The following is a 23,931-nucleotide window of genomic DNA, read 5'->3' on the forward strand; positions in this document are numbered from 1 at the left end:
TAATAAGAGTGCTCCTATTGATCCTAATGATATGCCTTTGTATACTTTGATTGAGAATAATAATGAATCTATGGATGTTAATTTTGTTGGTAGGAACAATTTTGGTAACAATGCGTATAGAGGTAATTTTAATCCTAGGCCGTTTCCTAGTAATTCCTCTAATAATTATGGTAATTCCTACAACAACTCTTATGGAAATTATAATAAGATGCCCTCTGATTTTGAGACTAGTGTTAAAGAATTTATTAGTTCGTAAAAGAATTTCAATGCTTTGCTTGAAGAAAAATTGCCTAAGATTGATGAGTTGGCTAGGAACGTGGATAGAATTTCTCTTGATGTTGATTCTTTGAAACTTAGATCTATTCCACCTAAGCATGATATCAATGAGTCTCTCAAAGCTATGAGAATTTCCATTGATGAGTGCAAAGAAAGAACCGCTAGGATGCGTGCTAAAAAAGATTGCTTTATGAAAGCGTGTTCTTCTAGTTTTCATGATAATAATGATGAAGATCTAAAAGTTATTGATGTATCTCCTATTAAATATATTTTTTGCAATATGAATCTTGATAAAGATGGGACTATAGATGAGTCAACTTTAGTTAAGAGGCGTCCCAATGATTAAGAGTTTTTAGATCTCGATGCAAAAATTGGTAAAAGTGGGATTGAAGAAGAGGTCAAAACTGTAGGTAGCAATGAACCCACCATTTTGGATTTCAAGGAATTTAATTATGATAATTGTTCTTTAATAGATTGTACTTCCTTATTACAATCCATGTTAAATTCTCCTCATGCTTATAGTCAAAATAAAGCTTTTACCAAACATGTCGTTGATGCTCTAATGCAATTCTATGAAGAAAAGCTTGATTTGGAAGTTTCTATCCCTAGAAAACTTTATGATGAGTGGGAACCTACTATTGAAATTAATATTAAAGATCATGAATGCTATGCTTTGTGTGATTTGGGTGCTAGTGTTTCCACGATTCCAAAAACTTTGTGTGATGTGTTAGGTTTTCGTGAATTTGATGATTGTTCTTTAAATTTGCATCTTGCGGATTCCACCATTAAGAAACCAATGGGAAGGATTAATGATGTTCTTATTGTTGCAAATAGGAATTATGTGCCCGTACATTTCATTGTTCTTGATATAGATTGCAATCCTACATGTCCTATTATTCTTGGTAGACCTTTCCTTAGAACGATTGGTGCAATTATTGATATGAAAGAAGGAAATATTAGATTCCAATTTCCGTTAAGGAAAGGCATGGAACACTTTCCTAGAAAGAAAATTAAATTACCTTATGAATCTATTATGAGAGCCACTTATGGATTGCATACCAAAGATGGCAATACCTAGATCTATTCTTGTTTTTATGCCTAGCTAGGGGCGTTAAACGATAGCGCTTGTTGGGAGGCAACCCAATTTTATTTTTGTTTCTTGATTTTTGTTTCTGTTTAGTAGTAAATAATTCATCTAGCTTCTGTTTAGATGTGCTTTTATGTTTTAATTAGTGTTTGTGCCAAGTAGAACCAATAGGATCTTCTTGGGTGATAGTTGTTTGATCTTGCTGAAAAAGACAGAAACTTTTAGCTCACGAAAATAATTGTTAAAATTCACCAGAACGTGATAAATTGCTAATTCTTTTTGCAGTAGATCAATATACAAATTGTCCAGGCTTTTCCGAGTTTTTCAGAATTTTTTGAGTTCCATAAGTATTCGAACAAATCAGATTTCTACAGACTGTGCTGTTTTTGACAGATTCTGTTTTTCGTGTGTTGTTTGCTTATTTTAATGAATCTATGGCTAGTATCGGGGGGTATGAACCATATAGAAGTTGTAATACAGTAGGTTTAACACCAATATAAATAAATAATGAGTTCATTACAGTACCTTATTGTGGTGGTTTGTTTTATTTCGCTAACGGAGCTCATGAGATTTTCTGTTGAGTTTTGTGTTGTGAAGTTTTCAAGTTTTTGGGTAAAGATTTGATGGATTATGGAATAAGGAGTGGCAAGAGATTAAGCTTGGGGATGCCCAAGGCACCCCAAGGTAAAATTCTAGGACAACCAAAAGCCTAAGCTTGGGGATGCCCCGGAAGGCATCCCCTCTTTCGTCTTCGTCCATCGTTACTTTACATGAGGCTATATTTTTATTCACCACATGATATGTGTTTTGCTTGGAGCGTCTTGTATGATTTGAGTCTTTGCTTTTTAGTTTACCACAATCATCCTTGTTGTACGCACCTTTTGAGAGAGACACACATGGATCGGAATTTATTAGAATACTCTATGTGCCTCACTTATATCTTTTGAGCTAGATAATTTTGCTCTAAGTGCTTCACTCATATCTTTTAGAACACGGTGGTGGTTTTATTTTATAGAAATTATTGATCTCTCATGCTTCACTTATATTATTTTGAGAGTTCTTTAGAACAGCATGGTAATTTGCTTTGGCTATAAAATTAGTCCTAATATGATAGGCATCCAAGATGGGTATAATAAAAACTTTCATAAAAAGTGCATTGAATACTATGAGAAGTTTGATACTTGATGATTGTTTTGAGATATGAAGATGGTAATATTAGAGTCATGCTAGTTGAGTAGTTGTGAATTTGAGAAATACTTGTGTTGAAGTTTGCAAGTCTCGTAGCATGCACGTATGGTAACCGTTGTGTGACAAATTTGAAACATGAGGTGTTCTTTGATTGTCATCCTTATGAGTGGCGGTCGGGGATGAGCGATGGTCTTTTCCTACCAATCTATCCCCCTAGGAGCATGCGCGTAATGCTTGGTTTTTTGATGACTTGTAGATTTTTGCAATAAGTATATGAGTTCTTTATTATGACTAATGTTGAGTCCATGGATTATACGCACTTTCACCTTTCCATCATTGCTAACCTCTTCGGTACCGTGCATTGCCCTTTCTCACCTTGAGAGTTGGTGCAAACTTCGCCGGTGCATCCAAACCGAGTGATACGATACACTCTATCACACATAAACCTCCTTATATCTTCCTCAAAACAGCCACCATACCTACCTATTATGACATTTCCATAGCCATTCCCAGATATATTGACATGCAACTTTCCACCATTTCATTTATTATGACACGCTTCATCATTGTCATATTGCTTTGCATGATCATGTAGTTGACATCGTATATGTGGCAAAGCCACCATGCATAATTTTTCATACATGTCACTCTTGATTCATTGCCCATCCTGGTACAACGTCGGAGGCATTCATATAGAGTCATATTTTGTTCTAGTATCGAGTTGTAATCATTGAGTTGTAAATAAATAGAAGTGTGATGATCATCATTAATAGAGCATTGTCCCAAAAAAAAGAGTAACACCCAAAAAAAGAGAAAGGAAATAAAAAGGGACAATGCTACTATCCTTTTTTCCACACTTGTGCTTCAAAGTAGCACCATGATCTTTATGATAGAGAGTCTCTTGTTTTGTCACTTTCATATACTAGTGGGAATTTCTCATTATAGAACTTGGCTTGTATATTCCAACAATGGGCTTCCTCAAATGCCCTAGGTCTTTGTGAGCAAGCAAGTTGGATGCACTCCCACTTAGTTTCTTTTGTTGAGCTTTCATACATTTATAGCTCTAGTGCATCCATTGCATGGCAATCCCTAATCCTTGCGTTGACATCAATTGATGGGCATCTCCCTAGCCCGTTGATTAGCCGTGTCAATGTGAGACTTTCTCCTTTTTTGTCTTCTCCTCACAACCCCCATCATTATATTCTATTCCACCCATAGTGCTATGTCCATGGCTCACGCTCATGTATTGCGTGAAAGTTGAAAAAAGTTGGGATTACTAAAGTATGAAACAATTTCTTGGCTTGTCATCGGGGTTGTGCATGATGAGAGCATTCTTGTGTGACGAAAATGAAGCATAGCCAAACTATATGATTTTGTAGGGACAAGCTTTCTTTGGCCATGTTATTTTGAGAAGACATAATTGCTTAGTTAGTATGCTTGAAGTATTATTATTTTTATGTCAATATTAAACTTTTATCTTGAATCTTTCGGATCTAAACATTCATGCCACAGTAAAGAAAATTACATTGAGAATTATGCTAGGTAGCATTCCACATAAAAAATTCTGTTTTATCATTTACCTACTCGAGGACGAGCAGGAATTAAGCTTGGGGATGCTTGATACGTCTCCAACGTATCTATAATTTTTTATTGTTCCATGCTATTATATTACCTGTTTTGGATGTTTAATGGGCTTTATTATGCACTTTTATAGTATTTTTGGGACTAACCTATTAACCGAAGGCCCAGTGCAAATTGCTGTTTTTTTTGCCTATTTCAGTGTTTCACAAAAAAGGAATATCAAACGGAATGAAACCTTCGGGAGAGTTATTTTTGGAACAAACGCAATCCAGGAGACTTGGAGTGGACATCAAGGAAGCAACGAGGAAGCCACGAGGCAGGGAGGCGCGCCCAGGGGGTAGGCGCGCCCCCACCCTCGTGGGCCCCTCGTGGCTCCACCGACCTACTTCTTTTGCCTATATATACTCATATACCCTGAAAACATCCGAGAGCACCACGAAACCCTATTTCCACCGCCGCAACCTTCTGTACCTAGATCCCATCTTGGGGCCTTTTCCGGCACTCCACCGGAGGGGGAATCGATCACGGAGGGCTTCTACATCAACACCATAGCCTCTCCAATGATGTGTGAGTAGTTTACCACAGACCTTCGGGCCCATAGTTATTAGCTAGATGGCTTCTTCTCTCTCTTTGGATCTCAATACAAAGTTCTCCTCGATCTTCTTGGAGATCTATTCGATGTAATTCTTTTCGCGGTGTGTTTGTCGAGATCCGATGAATTGTGGGTTTATGATCAAGATTATCTATGAACAATATTTGGTTCTTCTCTGAATTCTTATATGTATGATTTAAATATCTTTGCAAGTCTCTTCGAATTATCAGTTTGGTTTGGCCTACTAGATTGATGTTTCTTGCAATGGGAGAAGTGCTTAGCTTTGGGTTCAATCTTGTGGTGTCCTTTCCCAGTGACAGCAGGGGCAGGAAGGCACATATTGTATTGTTGCCATCGAGGATAAAAAGATGGGGTTTATATTATATTGTTTGAATTTATCCTTCTACATCATGTCATCTTGCTTAATGCATTACTCTATTCTTATGAACTTAATACTCTAGATGCATGCTGAAAAGCGGTCGATGTGTGGAGTAATAGTAGTAGATGCAGAATTGTTTCGGTCTACTTGTCACGGACGTGATGCCTATATACATGATCATGCCTAGATATTCTCATAACTATGCACTTTTCTATCAATTGCTCGACAGTAATTAGTTCACCCACCGTAGATCATGCTATCTTGAGAGAAGCCACTAGTGAAACCTATGGCCTCCGGGTCTATCTTCCATCATATTATTTTCCTATCAATTTACTGTTTCTTCCGTCTTTATTTTTGCAATCTTAATTTCCAATCTATATCATAAAAATACCAAAAATATTTATCTTATTATCTCTATCAGATCTCACTTTTGCAAGTGGCCATGAAGGGATTGACAACCCCTTTATCGCGTTGGTTGCAAGGTTCTTATTTGTTTGTGTAGGTACGAGATGACTTGCGTGTAGTCTCCTACTAGATTGATACCTTGGTTCTCAAAAACTAAGGGAAATACTGTTGGGGAACGTAGCAGAAATTCAAAAAAATTCTACGCATCACCAAGATCAATCTATGGAGTTTTACTAGCAACGAGAGGGAAGGAGTGCATCAACATACCCTTGTAGATCGCGAGCGGAAGCGTTCAAGTGAACGGGGTTGATGGAGTTGTACTCGTCGTGATCCAAATCACCGATGATCCTAGCGCCCAATGGACGGCACCTCCGCGTTCAACACACGTACGGAGCAGCGACGTCTCCTCCTTCTTGATCCAGCAAGGGGGGAGGAGAGGTTGATGGAGATCCAGCAGCACGACGGCGTGGTGGTGGAAGTAGCGGGATTCCAACAGGGCTTCGCCAAGCGCTGTGGGAGGAGGGAGATGTGTCACGGGAGGGAGAGGGAGCCGCCAGGGCTTAGGTATTGCTGCCCTCCCTCCCCCCCACTATATATAGGGCCAAGGGAGAGGGGGAGGCGCAGCCTTGGCCCTTCCTCCAAGGAAGGGTGCGGCCAGGGAGGAGTCCATCCTCCCCAAGGCACCTCGGAGGTGCCTTCCCCCTTTAGGACTCTCCCTTTCCCTTATCTCTTGGCGCATGGGCCTCTTGGGGCCGGTGCCCTTGGTGGACCCCCGGACCCCTTTCGGCACTCCCGGTACAATACCGATAATGCGCGAAACTTTTCCGGCGACCAAAATAAGACTTCCCATATATAAATATTTACCTCCGGACCATTCCGGAACTCCTCGTGACGTCCGGGATCTCATCCGGGACTCCGAACAACTTTCGGGTTACCGCATACTAATATCTCTATAACCCTAGCGTCATCGAACCTTAAGTGTGTAGACCCTACGGGTTCGGGAGACATGCAGACATGACCGACATGTTCTCCGGTCAATAACCAACAGCGGGATCTGGATACCCATGTTGGCTCCCACATGTTCCACGATGATCTCATCGGATGAACCACGATGTCGAGGATTCAATCAATCCCGTATACAATTCCCTTTGTCTATCGATATGGTTACTTGCCCGAGATTCGATCGTCGGTATACCGATACCTTGTTCAATCTCGTTACCGGCAAGTCTCTTTACTCGTTCCGTAACACATCATCCCGTGATCAACTCCTTGGTCACATTGTGCACATTATGATGATTTCCTACCGAGTGGGCCCAGAGATACCTCTCCGTTTACACGGAGTGACAAATCCCAGTCTCGATTCGTGCCAACCCAACAGACACTTTCAGAGATACCTGTAGTGCACCTTTATAGCCACCCAGTTACGTTGTGATGTTTGGTACACCCAAAGCATTCCTACGGTATCCGGGAGTTGCACAATCTCATGGTCTAAGGAAATGATACTTGACATTAGAAAAGCTTTAGCATACGAACTACATGATCTTGTGCTAGGCTTAGGATTGGGTCTTGTCCATCACATCATTCTCCTAATGATGTGATCCCGTTATCAACGACATCCAATGTCCATGGTCAGGAAACTGTAACCATCTATTGATTAACAAGCTAGTCAACTAGAGGCTTACTAGGGACATGGTGTTGTCTATGTATCCACACATGTATCTGAGTTTCCTGATCAATACAATTCTAGCATGGATAATAAACGATTATCATGAACAAGGAAATATAATAATAATCAATTTATTATTGCCTCTAGGGCATATTTCCAACAGTCTCCCACTTGCACTAGAGTCAATAATCTAGTTCACATTGACCATGTGATTAACACTCAAGGTCACATCCCCATGTGACTAACACCCAAAGAGTTTACTAGAGTCAACAATCTAGTTCACTTCACTATGTGATTAACACTCAATGAGTTCTGGTTTGATCATGTTATGCTTGTGAGAGAGGTTATTAGTCAACGGGTCTGAACCTTTCAGATCAGTGTGTGCTTTACGAATATCTATGTCATCTTGTGGATGCTACCATGCGCTACTTGGAGCCATTTCAAATAACTGCTCTACTATACGAATCCGGTTTACTTCTCAGAGTCATACGGATTAGTGTTAAAGTTCGCATCGACGTAACCCTTTACGACGAACTCCTTTTCACCTCCATAATCGAGAAAATTCCTTAGTCCACTAGATACTAAGGATAAGTTCGACCGCTGTCATGTGATCCATTCCCGGATCATTATAGTACCCCTTGACTAACTCATAGCAAGGCACACTTCATGTGCGGTACACAGCATAGCATACTGTAGAGCCTACGTCTAAAGCATAGGGGACGACCTTCGTTCTTTCTGTCTTCTACTGTGATCAGGTCTTGAGTCTCACTCAATACTCACACCTTGTAACACAGCCAAGAACTCCTTCTTTGCTGATCTATTTTTGAACTCCTTCAAAAACTTGTCACGGTATGTATTCATTTGAAAGTATCATCAGGCGTCTTGATCTATCTCTATAGATCTTGATGCCCAATATGTAAGCAGCTTTATCCAGGTCTTCCTTTGAAAAACTCCTTTCAAACAACCCTTTATGATTTCCAGAAATTTTACATCATTTCGGATCAACAATATGTCATTCACATATACTTATCAGAAATGTTGTAGCGCTCCCACTCACTTTATTATAAATACAAGTTTCTAACAAACTTTGTATAAACCCAAAAACTTTGATCACTCCATCAAAGCGTATATTCTGACTCCGACATGCTTGCTCTAGTCCATGGAAGGATCGCTGGAGCTAGCATACCTTTTAGCATCCTTAGGACAAAACCTTTCTGATTGTATCACATACAACCTTTCCTTACGAAAACTGGTAAGGAAACTTGTTTTTTTTTTACATCCATCTGCCAGATTTCATAAATGCAGCTAATGCTAACATGATTCCGACGGACTTAAGCATCACTACGGATGAGAAAATCTCATTGTAGTCAACTCCTTGAACTTGTGAAAATTCTCTTTGCCACAAGTCGAGCTTCATAGACGGTAACATTGCCGTCCATGTCCGTCTTCTTCTTAAAGATCCATTTATCTTAATGGCTTGCCGATCATCGGGCAAGTTCACCAAAGTCCATGCTTTGTTCTGATACATGGATCCTATCTCGGATTTCATGGCTTCTAACCATTTGTCAGAATATGGGCCCACCATCGCTTCTCCATAGCTCGTAGGTTCATTGTTGTCTAGCAACATGACTTCCAAGACAGGATTACGTACCACTCTGAAGTAGTACGCATCCTTGTCGTCCTACGAGGTTTGGTAGTGACTTTATCCGAAGTTTCATGATCACTATCATAAGCTTCCTCTTCAATTGGTGTAGGTGCCACAGGAACAACTTCCTGTGCCCTGCTACACACTAGTTGAAGTGACGGTTCAATAACCTTATCAAGTCTCCACCATCCTCCCACTCAATTCTTTCGAGAGAAACTTTTCCTCGAGAAAGGACTCGTTTCTAGAAGCAATTACTTTTGCTTCCAGATCTGAAATAGGAGGTATACCCAACTGTTTTGGGTATTCTATGAAGATGCATTTATCCGCTTTGGGTTCGAGCTTATCAGCCTGAAACATTTTCACATAAGCGTCGCAGCCCCAAACTTTTAAGAAACGACAGCTTAGGTTTCTCTAAACGGTGTCGTCTCAACGGAATTGCGTGGTGCCCTATTTAAAGTGAATGCGGTTGTCTCTAATGCCTAACCCATAAACGATAGTGGTAATTCGATAAGAGACATCATGGTATGCACCATATCCAATAGGGTGCAGTTATGATGTTCGGACACACCATCACACTGTGGTGTTCCAGGCGGTATTAATTGTGAAACACTTTCCACAATGTCTTAATTGTGTGCCAAACTCGTAACTCAGATATCTCTATGATCATATCATAGACATTTTATCCTCTTGTCACGACGATCTTCAACTTCACTCTGAAATTAATTGAACCTTTCAATAATTCAGACTTGTGTTTCATCAAGTAAATATTCTCAGCATCTACTCAAATCATCTGTGAAGTAAGAACATATCGATATCCACTGCGTGCCTCATCACTCATTGGACTGCACACATCAAATGTACTACTTCCAACAAGTTGCTCTCTTGTTCCATCTTACTGAAAACGAGGCCTTTCAGTCATCTTGCCCATGTGGTATGATTTGCATGTCTCAAGTGATTCAAAATCAAGTGAGTCCAAACGATCCATCTGCATGGAGTTTCTTCATGCATATATACCAATAGACATGGTTCGCATGTCTCAATCCTTTCAAAAAACGAGTGAGTCCAAAGATCCATCTACATGGAGCTTCTTCATGCGTTCTATACCATTATGACTCAAATGGCAGTGCCACAAGTATGTGGTACTATCATTACTATTTTATATCTTTTGGCACGAACATGTGTATCACTGCGATCGAGATTCATTTTAGGTGTAAGACCATTGAAGGTATTATTCAAATAAACAGAGTAACCATTATTCTCCTTAAATGAATAACCGTACTGCGATAAACATAATCCAATCATGTTTATGCTCAACGCAAACACCAATCTCGATGGTAGAGGGAGCATGCGATGCTTGATCACATCAACCTTGGAAACACTTCCAACACATATCGTCATCTCCCCTTTAGCTAGTCTCCGTTTATTCCGCAGCTTTTATTTCGAGTTACTAACACTTAGCAACCGAACTGGTATCTAATACCCTGGTGCTGCTAGGAGTACTAGTAAAGTACACATTCATATAATGTATATCCAATATACTTCTGTCGACCTTGCCTGCCTACTCATCTACCAAGTATCTAGGGTAGTTCTGCTTCAGTGACCGTTCCCCTCCTTACAGAAGCACTTAGTCTCGGGTTTGGGTTCAACCTTGGGATTCTTCACTAGAGCAGCAAATGATTTTCTGTTTCATGAAGTATCCCTTTTGCCCTTGCCCTTCTGGAAACTAGTGGTTTTACTAACCATCAACAATTGATGCTCCTTCTTGATTTCTACTTTTGCGGTGTCAAACATCGCGAGTTTCTCAAGGATCATCATATCTATCCCTGATATGTAGTTCATCACGAAGCTCTAATAGCTTGGTGGCAGTGACTATGGAGAACCATCACTATCTCATCTGGAAGATTAACTCCCACTCGATTCAAGCGATTGTGGTACTCAGACAATCTGAGCACATGGTCAACGACTGAGCTTTTCTCCCTTAGTTTGCAGGCTTAAGAAACTTGTCAGAGGTCTCATACCCCTTGACGTGGGCACTAGTCTGAAATCCCAATTTCAATCTTCGGAACATCTCATATGTTCTGCGACGTTTCAAAAACGTCTTTGGTGCCACAATTCTAAACCGTTAGCATTACGCACTGAACTATCACATAGTCATCAAAACGTGTATGTCAGATGTTTCACAACATCTACAGACGACGCTGAGGTTCAGCACACCGAGAGGTGCATTAAGGACATAAGCCTTCTGTGCAGCAATGAGGACAATCCTCAGTTCACGGACCCAGTCCGCATAATTGCTACTATCAACTTTCAACTAAATTTTTCTCTAGGAACATATCTTAAACAGTAGAACTAAAGCATAAGATATGACATAATATGCAAAGACCTTTTGACTATGTTCATGATAATTAAGTTCATCTGATTATTTAATGAACTCCCACTCAGATAGACATCCCTCTAGTCATCTAAGTGATACATGATCCGAGTCAAACTAGGCCGTGTCCGATCATCACGTGAGACGGACTAGTCATCATCGGTGAACATCTCCATGTTGATCGCATCTACTATACGACTCATGTTCGACCTTTCGATCTCTTGTGTTCCGAGGCCATGTCTGTACATGCTAGGCTCGTCAAGTCAACCTAAGTGTTTCGCATGTGTTCCGAGGCCATGTCTGTACATGCTAGGCTCGTCAACACCCGTTGTATTCGAACGTTAGACTCTATCACACCCGATCATCACGTGGTGCTTCGAAACAACGAACCTTCGCAACGGTGCACAGTTAGGGGGAACACGTCTCTTGAAATTTTAGTGAGGGATCATCTTATTTATGCTACCGTCGTTCTAAGCAAATAAGATGTAAACATGACAAACATCACATGCTAATCATAAAGTGACGTGATATGGCCAATATCATCCTGCGCCTTTGATCTCCATCTTCGAGGTGCGGCATGATCACCTTCGCCACCGGCATGACACCATGATCTCCATCATCATGATCTCCATCATTGTGTCTTCATGAAGTTGTCTCGCCAACTATTACTTCTACTACTATGGCTAACGGTTAGCAATAAAGTAAAGTAATTACATGGCGTTATTCATTGACACGCAGGTCATACAATAAATTAAGACAACTCCTATGGCTCCTGCCAGTTGTCATACTCATCGACATGCAAGTCGTGATTCCTATTACAAGAACATGATCAATCTCATACATCACATATATCATTCATCACATCCTTTTGGCCATATCACATCACATAGCATACCCTGCAAAAACAAGTTAGACGTCCTCTAATTGTTGTTGCATGTTTTACGTGGCTGCTATGGGTTTCTAGCAAGAACGTTTCTTACCTACGCAAAAGCCACAACGTGATATGCCAATTTCTATTTACCCTTCATAAGGACCCTTTTCATCGAATCCGATCTGACTAAAGTGGGAGAGACAGACACCCGCTAGCCACCTTATGCAACTAGTGCATGTCAGTCGGTGGAACCTGTCTCACGTAAGAGTACGTGTAAGGTCGGTCCGGGCCGCTTCATCCCACAATACCGCCGAATCAAGATAAGACTAGTAACGGCAAGTAAATTGACAAAATCGACGCCCACAACTACTTTGTGTTCTACTCGTGCATAGAAACTACGCATAGACCTAGCTCTGATACCACTGTTGGGGAACGTAGCAGAAATTCAAAAAATTTCTACGCATCACCAAGATCAATCTATGGAGTTTTACTAGCAACAAGAGGGAAGGAGTGCATCTACATACCCTTGTAGATCGCGAGCGGAAGCGTTCAAGTGAACGGGGTTGATGGAGTCGTACTCGTCGTGATCCAAATCACCGATGATCCTAGCGCCGAACGGACAGCACCTCCGCGTTCAACACACGTACGGAGCAGCGACGTCTCCTCCTTCTTGATCCAGCAAGGGGGGAGGAGAGGTTGATGGAGATCCAGCAGCACGACGGCGTGGTGGTGGAAGTAGCGGGATTCCAACAGGGCTTCGCCAAGCGCTGCGGGAGGAGGGAGATGTGTCACGGGAGGGAGAGGGAGCCGCCAGGGCTTAGGTATTCCTGCCCTCCCTCCCCCCCCACTATATATAGGGCCAAGGGAGAGGGGGGCGCAGCCTTCGCCCTTCCTCTAAGGAAGGGTGCGGCCAGGGAGGAGTCCATCCTCCCCAAGGCACCTCGGAGGTGCCTTCCCCCTTTAGGACTCTCCCTTTCCCTTATCTCTTGGCGCATGGGCCTCTTGGGGCCGGTGCCCTTGGTGGACCCCCGGACCCCTTTCGGCACTCCCGGTACAATACCGATAATGCGCGAAACTTTTCCGGCGACCAAAGTAAGACTTCCCATATATAAATCTTTACCTCCGGACCATTCCGGAACTCCTCGTGACGTCCGGGATCTCATCCGGGACTCCGAACAACTTTCGGGTTATCGCATACTAATATCTCTATAACCCTAGCGTCACCGAACCTTAAGTGTGTAGACCCTACGGGTTCGGGAGACACGCAGACATGACCGAGACGACTCTCCGGTCAATAACCAACAGCGGGATCTGGATGCCCATGTTGGCTCCCACATGCTCCTCGATGATCTCATCGGATGAACCACGATGTCGAGGATTCAATCAATCCCGTATACAATTCCCTTTGTCTATCGGTATGTTACTTGCCCGAGATTCGATCGTCGGTATCCCGATACCTTGTTCATTCTCGTTACCGGCAAGTCTCTTTACTCGTTCCGTAACACATCATCCCGTGATCAACTCCTTGGTCACATTGTGCACATTATGATGATGTCCTACCGAGTGGGCCCAGATATACCTCTCCGTTTACAAGGAGTGACAAATCCCAGTCTCGATTCGTGCCAACCCAACAGACACTTTCGGAGATACCTGTAGTGCACCTTTATAGCCACCCAGTTACGTTGTGACGTTTGGTACACCCAAAGCATTCCTACGGTATCCGGGAGTTGCACAATCTCATGGTCTAAGGAAATGATACTTGACATTAGAAAAGCTCTTAGAAACGAACTACACGATCTTGTGCTAGGCTTAGGATTGGGTCTTGTCCATCACATCATTCTCCTAATGATGTGATCCCGTTATCAACGACATCCAATGTCCATGGTCAGGAAACCGTAACCATCTATTGATCAACGAGCTAGTCAACTAGAGGCTTACTAGGGACATGGTGTTGTCTATGTATCCACACATGTATCTGAGTTTCCTATCAATACAATTCTAGCATGGATAATAAACGATTATCATGAACAAGGAAATATAATAATAACCAATTTATTATTGCCTCTAGGGCATATTTCCAACAAATACTTACGCTACTTTGCTGCATCACCCTTTCCTCTTCAAGGGAAAACCAACGCATACTCAAGAGGTAGCAGGGATGAGCTTGCGGACGTGCTTGCGTCAGTCGAGTAATCGGTGTTGCGGTTCAGCATGCGGGCTACCACATTGCATTTGACGCCGAGGATGCTCAAAGAACTTATTTGTAATATTTTATATGTGGGGTTTGCTATTGTATGTTTTGTGAACATCTGTCATGTTCCCGTCTTTATGCTAGTTTCATATGCAGTTGTACTCTGTTTTTTAGTATTAATTACATAATGAGTGCGGTGAAAAAAGCATAGTTTAAAAAACCGAACCGGTGGTCAAACCGGTAAGACCTTCGGTTCAGGTTTTTACTGATCGGACCGTCGGTTCACTGGTTCGATTGCTGGTTTTTTACAATCAAAAAATATATTTAGAGTAATAATATGTGCTAATATACAATTAAAATAGGGTTAAATAGAAATGGTTGTTGAGGTGGTTATTGGCCAGAGGATAGGCCAATGTCCATGACTTGGGACGAATCCCGCTACTTGTAGCAATATTTTTAGGAGTTTCTCTCTAAACTGGTTCAACCGCCCGGTTTATTAGCTGGTTCCACGGAAAAACCGCCCTGGTTGGTCTTTTGTGCTTACAAAATCGAGAGGATCTCCGGTTCCGTTTTTTCCCGATTCGACCGCCTGTACGGTTCAGTTTATTTAACTATGAATCTGTTTTTAGTATTAACTACTACTCTGTCCCATAATTAAGACATTTTTTAACACTAGTGTAGTGTCAAAAAACGTGTTATATTATAAGACGGAGGGACTAATATAATGTTTGCCGTGAAAAAAAGTCCAGAGTGATTTTAGTCCCAACGTGTCTCCTACGTGGGGGTGTGGATACGAACTCTGTGCGCAGTGCGCCACTCCGCGACCGCCACGTCGCCGGAAGCACGTCGAGGCGGCTGACCTGGCGCGCGCGGCGCACCGACCCGCGTGGGCCGACGTCATCCCGGTCGTCGCCGTCGCCGCCTCGTAGCCTCGTGGGGGGAGCGAGAAGAGATAGAGGAGCAGCCCCGGCGCATCTGGATCCGCGCCGTAAAGCTGACTTCTTTCTCCGTCGCACGCATCCTCCTCCCGGCGACCACCCCGGGGGCGCTATATCACGCGGCCGCCGCGAGGAGGAGCGCCCCGTCCCTTCTTCTTCTTCTTCTTCGTAGCAGCTTCAGCAGCAGGAGGAAGATGGCGGCGGCGGCGGCGGCGAGGAAGACCGCCGGTGTGCTCGCGCTCTTCGACGTCGACGGCACCCTCACCGCGCCCCGCAAGGAGGTGACGCCGGAGATGCTCGAGTTCATGAAGCGCCTGCGCGAGGTGAGGCCCGAATGTGACCCTGTCGTTCTCTCGTTTCAGTTTCTTTTCAGTACAATCCTGAGGCGAGATTGCTCACTGTGTGTCTGGGTTTGGCGCTCTGGTTTTCTTCCTGGGAGCAGAATGTGACCGTCGGCGTGGTGGGGGGATCCGATTTGGTCAAGATCTCCGAGCAGCTCGGCAAATCAGGTATCCAGCCTGCTTGGATTCAGCAGGACACTCTGCTTGGATCCAGAGTCCCCCCTAACCGCACTGTTTACTCACCTTGTCTGTAACTGTAACTGCAAGAACTGAGCTTGATATTTGTTCTCCCCGCCGCAGTTATCACCGACTACGACTACGTCTTCTCCGAGAATGGCCTGGTCGCTCACAAGGACGGCAAGCTCATCGGGACGCAAGTAAGTGCCCACGCCGCATAATGCGCGCTGTTTTAGCACAGGTATACTGATTTTACCGGAGATTAATGATGTACAACTGAATTTTGCCTGGTGTTCTTCACTCTGCAGAGCTTGAAAACGTATCTTGGAGATGACCAGCTTAAGGTGAGCGTCGCCTTCTTTCTTGCGCTGTTGTTGTAGGTGAGTTTTGAGGCCTTGGTAGTGATGTTATGTGTTCTTTGCAGGAATTCATTAACTTCACTCTTCATTACATTGCGGACTTGGATATCCCAATTAAAAGGTCAGTGCGGAATCCTGTTCGAAAATTCCCTCGGGCGCTTGCCCTTTACTGACCGGGTAAAGTAAATGTTTGCACAGGGGTACATTCATAGAGTTCAGGAGTGGAATGATCAATGTGTCGCCTATAGGGAGGAACTGTAGTCAAGAAGAACGTGATGATTTTGAGAAGTATGATAAGGTACGGATTGTCTTATAAGAACAAGTAGTTAGTTATAATCAGAAAGGGAAAATAGCTACTAGAAAAACATGAAACTGAACCGACTCGTTTTGTTTAGGTACATAACGTTCGGCCTAAAATGGTGTCAGTGCTTCGCGAAAAGTTTGCACACCTGAACCTGACCTTTTCTATTGGAGGGCAGATCAGTTTTGATGTAAGTGTTCTAAACTCGTAAAAATCTGCTAGATATCTTCAGTTTGGTATTTACTACTGCATCACTGAATTCAGGTATTCCCGCAAGGCTGGGACAAAACCTACTGCTTGAGATATCTCGAAGAATTCAAAGAAATCCATTTCTTTGGGGACAAAACCTACAAGGTAAGAGATATATACTTTAGTTGTGCAGTGCTTCCAAGTAAAGAAATCTCTTTTTCTTTTCGTGAAGTACCTTTGTGCACACAAGATGTTGTTTGATAAACTTTTCAAACCACTGTTAGCAACATCCCATTTAATTACTACAAACTTAACTGTACTGTATACTACAAACTAAAACTGACATTCTTTTTTCCTTTCATTATATTTAATAGGGTGGCAATGATCATGAGATATTTGAATCTGAAAGAACAGTTGGTCATACAGGTATGCTTGTTGTATGTTAAAAGCTATTCTTCTGATGGTTATGAAATCTAGAAGGCATTTATATTTATATATAGGACATCCCTGAACGAGCAATTTTGCATGATAAGAAATATCGTAGCTTAACAGGAGATTTCTCGAATGGCTGGTTAATAAATAAACAGGAGAGACAGAGAGAACCTCTTTGTAGCAAACGAAATTCTCAGTTGCTAACTGATTTCATATTTGGCATTGTGCTCAAGCATGAGGGCAGTATCATTAATATCCAACCACTCTGAATTGTTGATGATCGAGCTGTAGTGACTGTCAGAAACTACCTTTTCACCATCATATCTAATCATCCAGAGTAGCACCTTTTCAAGTCATATTCGTCCCTGAAGAGTGCACCTCGGGCTGTAACCGAGTAATAATAGGGCATCAATACTCCTTCAGAAACATTACGCAACTCCCATTGTGATTTACTCCCTCCATTCCTAAATATTTGTCTTTCTAGAGATTTCAACAAGTGACTACATACGGAGCAAAATGAGTGAATCTACACTCTAAAATATGTCTATATACATCCATATGTGGTAGTCCATTTGAAATCTCTAAAAAGACAAATATTTAGGAACGGAGGGAGTAGTTGCGAAGCATTACTTTGTTGCTCCACTTTCTTAGTGAGACTAGAGCTGGTTTCTGGCCCAGTTTTTTCGCCGAGTCTAACATATGATTTATTTACCGGGATTTGGTGCTGACTGACCGTTTACATGTGCAGTTACCAGCCCCAATGACACGGTGCAGCAGTGCAAATCCATCTTCCTGTCGGAGTGATCGCCAGACTACCGTGCCATTTACACTCATTTGTTCACCCGCACCCCTCGAACCGCTCGCCGTCTCGGAATAATTCCTTTATAGATCTCCCTTTGAACTCGGTACATTTTTTGCGTTCCTCCCCGTTGGGTGTAGTTTATCGCTATTGTTGTTGTAAACAGAACTGGTATTGGTATACACATGGTATACATACATTCACAAACAGCGGATTTTGTATGCGCGCATTTGGCGCAAATGTATGAGGGCATGTTTGGTAGCCTGCGTGATATAATATATTTCCTACTTGGCCACCTTTCATTGTTGTGGCGCGCATTCCATTGATTACCAAACGGAGTTGCATTGATAAGAAGCAAAGGCAAGAGGTAACTAGGGGGTTGGTTCATTGACCCAAGTGCAAACTTGAGACTTTAAATAGACAGATTCACAAAAAATGTTCACTAATTCAGAAAAGTATCCCAGTGAGCCGACATTTTATTTTATTTCGATACTTACCACACTGTCTTTCCAATTTGGTAGGTTCATTTGAATATTGAAATGTTCACTAATTCGCAAAAGCATTTGTGAATTCAAAATATGTTCACGAATTCAAAAAATATTTTAGAATTCAAAAAAATTCACTACAAAAAATTGTTCATGAGTTCAAAAATTGTGCACAAAATTGAGAAAGTAAGTGAGTTCAAAAAATGTTAATGAATTTGAAAGTGTTCACGGATTAAAAAAACGTCTGTGAAATTGAAAAAAATCGCGTATTAAAAAACATCAACTCAAAAATTGAGAAAGTTCTTGAACTAAAATAAATTCCATGAATTTAAAAAATGATCACGGGTTTCGAAAATTGGGAAAATGTTCGTGAGTTCAAAAGAGTTCGTCAATTCAAAAATTATTCACAAAATTGAGAGAGTTTTTCTTAGGGATAAAGCAGAGCTTTATTCATCGTAATCCACAGAAAGTGGGATACAGTTTACATTATGGGGTTGGATAAGCCATAGGTGGCGCCCCTGATCTAAAAAGACAAATTCAAAATATGTGCGTGTCATATTTTTGCAGATTTTGTGGCCCAGACATGGCAGCATGTCGGCCTGAGCCCAGCAAGGCAGCAGCCCGCTCCCATCACTTCCTCTCCTCTCGCTCAAAAAAAACAGCTCCTCTCCTGTCGCCAGACGTCGCCGATCGGCCGCCCGCTCTCCTCTGTCCCTCTCATTCCGCTCGCCCACCACTCCCCTGTCAGCTGTCGCGGAGACGCCGACGCCAGCTAGCCCGATCCCCTCCCATTGCCGGCTCGCCTCCAACCTGCAGGGTGTCGTAGCAAGTAGTACAATTGACCTTTCTGTAGATCTGGGAAGATCAAGATGAATAAGATTGATGCATGCAGTGCTTCTGCTTATACTGCCATAGACGTCAACGGTGGCGGAGCTTGATGAAGATTGTTATGCATGAACTCTGGTAAATTCACAAGGCATTTTCAATTGCTTAACTAGAGTCGGAGAGCTATAATGGCAGAGCTGAATGGGCAATGCAAACACCAGCACATGGAAGAAAAACTATTTGAAACTCAAGTTGAGAAATTAGAGTTGTGGTACTACTGACTATGAAACATGATCAGTATTTTCTTATTTAAATGAAGAATAAATGACATGATTTCTGTGCAAAGATTCCCAACACAAAACCAGTATCTTATATGTAGATTTAACTGAAAGCTGATGCTCTCTCCTTTCCTGAAAACAGAACAGAACCGAAGTGAAACAATACACTTGTACAGTGTATTTTTGACAGATGGTGCACCCGTAGCACCATAAGGGTGGGCGCAGGCAGTCGGGACAAGTTCAAGTGAACTGCAAAAAAACTGCCACATTTCAAGTTCAATTCTGGATTTGCTACCACATTCCTTGGGCGCCCCAAAAATCTACCAGTTTCCTGACTAATTTTCTCAATGAACTCTCATGACTGGTTTGGAGAGGTTGAAACTGATTTCTGATAGAAAAGGACCACCTGTAAGCGCTTGAACTCTTTTTCGAAATCTAGTTTGATGACCGAATTGAACACAGATTTCTTTTAGAAGGGATAGCCAGAAGACCGAATTGAACTCTGTTTTGAAATCTAGTTTGATGATAAGTGCGGGAGCTTTGGTATGGGTGCAACAGTAGAGAATGTCCGTTGCGTAGAGAATTTTTTTGGAGATATTTCTGCCGGAGAGAAAACATGTTTGGTTGGTGTGCACTAGCAGCAGGATGAGTGGCTTTAGGTTGTTTGTTAGAAGCATTGCTACTCCTTCGGTCGGGCAATTTTGAAGCGAAATGGTTCGAAATGCGTTTGGAGATCTGGCCTCTGAATTTTTCGGAATTAGGACAATGAATGCTCGGTTTAAGCAGGAGATGCCCGCAAAATGCTGATAGAAATCGAGAAAGAGCGCACGTAGTTTGTCCTGGATTAGTCATTAGTGGCTGAAAGTTCCAGTAGAAACCTGGCAAAACGCATCAGGCCCCGAACTAACAGCAGAGTTCATGGAAAAGAGCGCGTCGAAGATTTTCTGATCTAGAAAGGGTGAGTCGATAGTTCGAAGTTGTAGGACATGGTTTGGATAATAGCCCATGAGGTTTGAATAAAAATTTGTTTGGACTGAGATTTCGGCGTCATTGGAGAAAAAGTCGACTCCGTTGATAGTGAGTACCGACATCTTGCTTCGTCGTAAACGTGCCGACATAGAGGCATGGAAATATCATGTGTTTCCGTCCCTGTCAAGTGCAGAGCGAACCTTGCCATGTTGGACCCAATATGCCGCATTTTCTCTCACCTTTTGTTGGGTGGTTTTGATAACGATTTTCCGGAGAGAAAGCTCCATGGCCCGGAGCGAGGGGGCTGCCTCTACGGTGAGGCGGTCCTTTCCGGAGTTGGCTTGGTGTTGGTTCGGTACCATGGTGACCGGTGGTTTCTTCAGGCGGCTTGGCTCCGGTCTTGTCCAGTAGTAGTGGGTGTTATGTGTTAGGGATGGTGTCTCCTGGTTTCCTGTTCAGTGTTGGGTTAGTGGTACGTGTGCCACTAGATCACTGCCGTTTTATTTTTCTTTCGACCTGCTTGTATGAGGGTCTCCTCAACACTGTGTATCAGTTTGGCCGTTTGTGCCTTTATTTATAAAGGGGGACGAAAGCCTGTTTCAAGACTTCAGGGCGTGAGAGAGGTCGGTCTTCCTTTAACACATGAGGAACGTTGATGAAAAACTTACAATTGTTCTCTCTAGTACTCAGTGGGATAGATAGTTTCGTCATCATTTGAGATGGATTCTCAAAAAATTTAGCACGGAAACGAGAAATAGAGCGTTGTTTGAACGGTGAAGGGCCAAAACCCAAGTGCTCTGGATTACTGCTCAGCAGCCCGGCCTTTTGGCCTAGGAGTTTTCAAATTGGAGAAGCGCGGGACGTGGAATCACCGTGTCAACGGAGATTAACAGAGGTATGTTATCGGAGATATATCGTGTGAGAGATGAGAGGGATGAGTTTGGGAACAGTTGATACCATGGGAGGTTTATAAAAACTCGATCAATATGTTCTAGCGTAGGAAAAACACATTAGGATAGCATAACGTCTCCATGGCACTGCCACAACACAAAAGGCTAGCTAGTCATCACCATTGGGAGCCTCGGCCGAGAGAAATATAACAAAAATTGCACCACTGAAATAAAAGAGAGAGAAAATGCATCATAGCTGCACCCATGCTTCTCAGTTATGGTACTCGTTCTTGTGCACATTAAATTTCGAAATACTACTAGTTTTTATTTTTCTAGTGATCGACAAAATTGAACAAGGATGATAAACAAGAAAAAAATCGTAGTTGTTATCTTACAACTGCAATATATACGCCATAACATAAGAGTTGAGTCATGGATCATCGCTGTTATCTATATCAGGAGGTATCATAAAAGAATTGTATGGCCGCACTAGCATATCTCTCTTGCGGAAGAACTCTTTTTTGTGATCAGGCTTTCCACACACAAATTCTGCATCGCTTGGGTGCAAGATATTGGATTCCTCTGGACAAAATGCACATGACCTGCTAAAGCGGCACAACGGCTTTCCTGTTGACATTATAGAGAGAGATAGAGAGAGAATTAGCTGCAAATGGCATAATAATATGCATATACGTAAGTGGCTAGCAAACATAGTACGTCAGAATGTAAAGGTAAATTTAGGTAGTACCTAAGATGGTGCATGTCTGAACAGCTAGTTGGCGGAACTGTCTATGATAATATAGCTCGGCGAAGAAGTGCTGCTTCTCGGCGGTGGCATCCATCGGGCGAGCCGAAAAGCTGAGGTGGTACCAGAAAGTTCCTCTGAAACCGACGCAGGCGGCCTTCATCTCCGATGTCGACTGAGGAGGATACTCAGGATACTCGAACTTGGCACCCTGCATCGCAGCGATCGATCTTAAATTCTCAATCATAAGTATTAAGCACTCGCCTGGATGTATGAGAGAGAGAGAGAGAGAGAGAGAGAGAGAGAGAGAAAGAGAGAGAGAGAGAGTATCATACCGGGTTGTTGGAGTTGTAATGATGGAGGGCGATGTCGACAAGCGTACAAGTTCGGAAGGGGATGTCCTCTCTGTTGCCAAATAAACAAGGGTACACCAAATAAATAAACATAATCCTTTTCTAAAAGAATAAACATAATGGATGGAATGGTTATTCAGGGCAACAATCAGACGTTCATCCAGGGAATGAATCTCATATAGCAAGAATATAAGAATAGATCCCATGCAAGCAGTTAAGCAAATTTTGTAAGAAAATTACATACTCTTTTTTCTCAATGGAGCGGCCGATGTACTCGTCGGAGTCCCGGAGAGCGTTGGCGTAATCGTAGCCGCCGTCGCCGCCGCCGGCGGCTGGGGAAGAGAATAAGGAACCCATGGATCAATCGATCTCTAGTGTTTGTCCGGTGGCTCTTGGCGGCCGGGCCAAAGTATAAATACAAAGATTTCCCCGTATGTGCTTACCTAAGCCGATCGGGATAGGGAGACGGAGAATTTTTCTTTTTTTTTGAGACAAGGGAGACGGAGATAAATAACGACCTGCCTTTGCTCGTGTAGGCACTAGGCAGGCCCGGCTGGTTGGATTTGGATCTGGGCCGTCGGCGGGCCGCGTGTCCAGCGTGGTTATGCTCCAATAGCCTACGTTTATTGTGTGCCTTGATTTTCTTGTCTTTTTTTTCGAGAAACCTTCAATCTGTTCATCTTCAATCATGGCAGTTTAAAAAATAAAGAGGTCACTGGTAGAAAAAAGCCCTTTAGTCCCGGTTCGCAACAGCCTTTAGTCCCGGCTGTGCAACCGGGACTAAATATGCGCGACTAAAGACCCCCCCTTTAGTCGCGCCTCTTACGGACCGCGACTAAAGGCTTTAGTCCCGGTTCTTGTGGCTGACCGGGACTAAAGGCCCGTCCACGTGGGCGCCCGTGGTCCGTCGGGGCGGAGGACCTTTAGTCCCGGTTCTCGTGGCCAACCGGGACTAAAGGCCTCCTCCGTAGGTTTAGGGTTTTAGCCCCCCTAAACCTGGTTTCTTTTTAATTTGGAGTGTTTTATTTCTTTTATATTTTATTTTGTGTTTTATTTTAATTTTGATGAAGTTTCAGTACACATATTCTACGCTACTATATACATGCATATGAAATTTCAAACAAGAAGAATTCAAGAGGAATATATAATATATATTCAATCTCGGGTGACCATATACAACTTCGAACAAGTTTCCATACACAATTAGGATGGATGACCATATACAACTTCGAACAAGTTTCAATCTCGGGTATGCATATAAATTTCTTCGTCCTCGGTATAGTGTTCTCCTTTAGGATTGATGACTTCCCTCATGAAAAATCCTGCTAATTCTTCTTGAATTGGTCGGAAGCGAGCTTCTGGACTAAGCCTCCTCCGCAAGTTATCCGTCGCGTTCCGCACGCTATCCGATGCCTTCCGCTCAGAGGTGTGTCTCCGGATGTTCTCACAAACATAGTATCCACATAGATTGGTCCCCGGTGGCTGCTTATCCACATTAACTAACCTTCTGAAATCTAGCTCATGTTTGAATTCACCGACAATTTCTTCTGAGAACCGTCTCCAAACCCTACAGGGCAAAGAAAATTAAATGAACAAGG

The 23,931-nt window shown here is 42.7% G+C and overlaps 2 protein-coding genes across 2 annotated transcripts; one reads left to right on the plus strand and one right to left on the minus strand.

Annotated features, from left to right (window-relative positions):
- The first annotated feature begins 15,093 nt into the window (after window positions 1-15,093).
- On the plus strand, window positions 15,094-18,090 carry LOC123055260 (phosphomannomutase-like). The gene is made up of 10 exons (XM_044479250.1): window positions 15,094-15,513; window positions 15,633-15,699; window positions 15,832-15,908; window positions 16,017-16,052; window positions 16,133-16,188; window positions 16,266-16,365; window positions 16,463-16,558; window positions 16,633-16,722; window positions 16,932-16,983; window positions 17,738-18,090. Exons 1-10 carry the CDS (start codon window positions 15,385-15,387, stop codon window positions 17,791-17,793), a joined length of 759 nt encoding a protein of 252 aa, XP_044335185.1. The 5' UTR covers window positions 15,094-15,384; the 3' UTR covers window positions 17,794-18,090.
- Window positions 18,091-21,542: 3,452 nt separating this feature from the next.
- LOC123056130 (uncharacterized) lies at window positions 21,543-23,023 on the minus strand. The gene is made up of 5 exons (XM_044479853.1): window positions 22,777-23,023; window positions 22,578-22,665; window positions 22,316-22,385; window positions 21,984-22,191; window positions 21,543-21,862 (listed from the first exon to the last, which is right to left on the minus strand). The coding sequence occupies exons 1-5, from the start codon at window positions 23,021-23,023 to the stop codon at window positions 21,666-21,668; spliced, it is 810 nt and encodes a 269-aa protein (XP_044335788.1). The 3' UTR covers window positions 21,543-21,665.
- Window positions 23,024-23,931: the final 908 nt, after the last annotated feature.

The sequence above is a fragment of the Triticum aestivum genome, chromosome 2D, assembly GCF_018294505.1.
Source record: "Triticum aestivum cultivar Chinese Spring chromosome 2D, IWGSC CS RefSeq v2.1, whole genome shotgun sequence".
In the NCBI taxonomy this organism is placed as follows: Eukaryota; Viridiplantae; Streptophyta; class Magnoliopsida; order Poales; family Poaceae; genus Triticum; species Triticum aestivum.

What these genes read in the sequence shown, in the direction of transcription:
- LOC123056130 (XM_044479853.1), bottom strand. Translation starts at nt 23,023, where the DNA reads ATGATTGAAGATGAACAGATTGAAGGTTTCTCGAAAAAAAAGACAAGA. An exon ending in ATTACAACTCCAACAACCCG is followed by an intron (nt 22,192 to 22,315) that starts GTATGATACTCT and finishes GCTGCGATGCAG; the next exon opens with GGTGCCAAGTTCGAGTATCC. An exon ending in TCAGACATGCACCATCTTAG is followed by an intron (nt 21,863 to 21,983) that starts GTACTACCTAAA and finishes TAATGTCAACAG; the next exon opens with GAAAGCCGTTGTGCCGCTTT.
- LOC123055260 (XM_044479250.1), top strand. Translation starts at nt 15,385, where the DNA reads ATGGCGGCGGCGGCGGCGGCGAGGAAGACCGCCGGTGTGCTCGCGCTC. An exon ending in CGAGCAGCTCGGCAAATCAG is followed by an intron (nt 15,700 to 15,831) that starts GTATCCAGCCTG and finishes TCCCCGCCGCAG; the next exon opens with TTATCACCGACTACGACTAC. An exon ending in GAGGGCAGATCAGTTTTGAT is followed by an intron (nt 16,559 to 16,632) that starts GTAAGTGTTCTA and finishes CACTGAATTCAG; the next exon opens with GTATTCCCGCAAGGCTGGGA.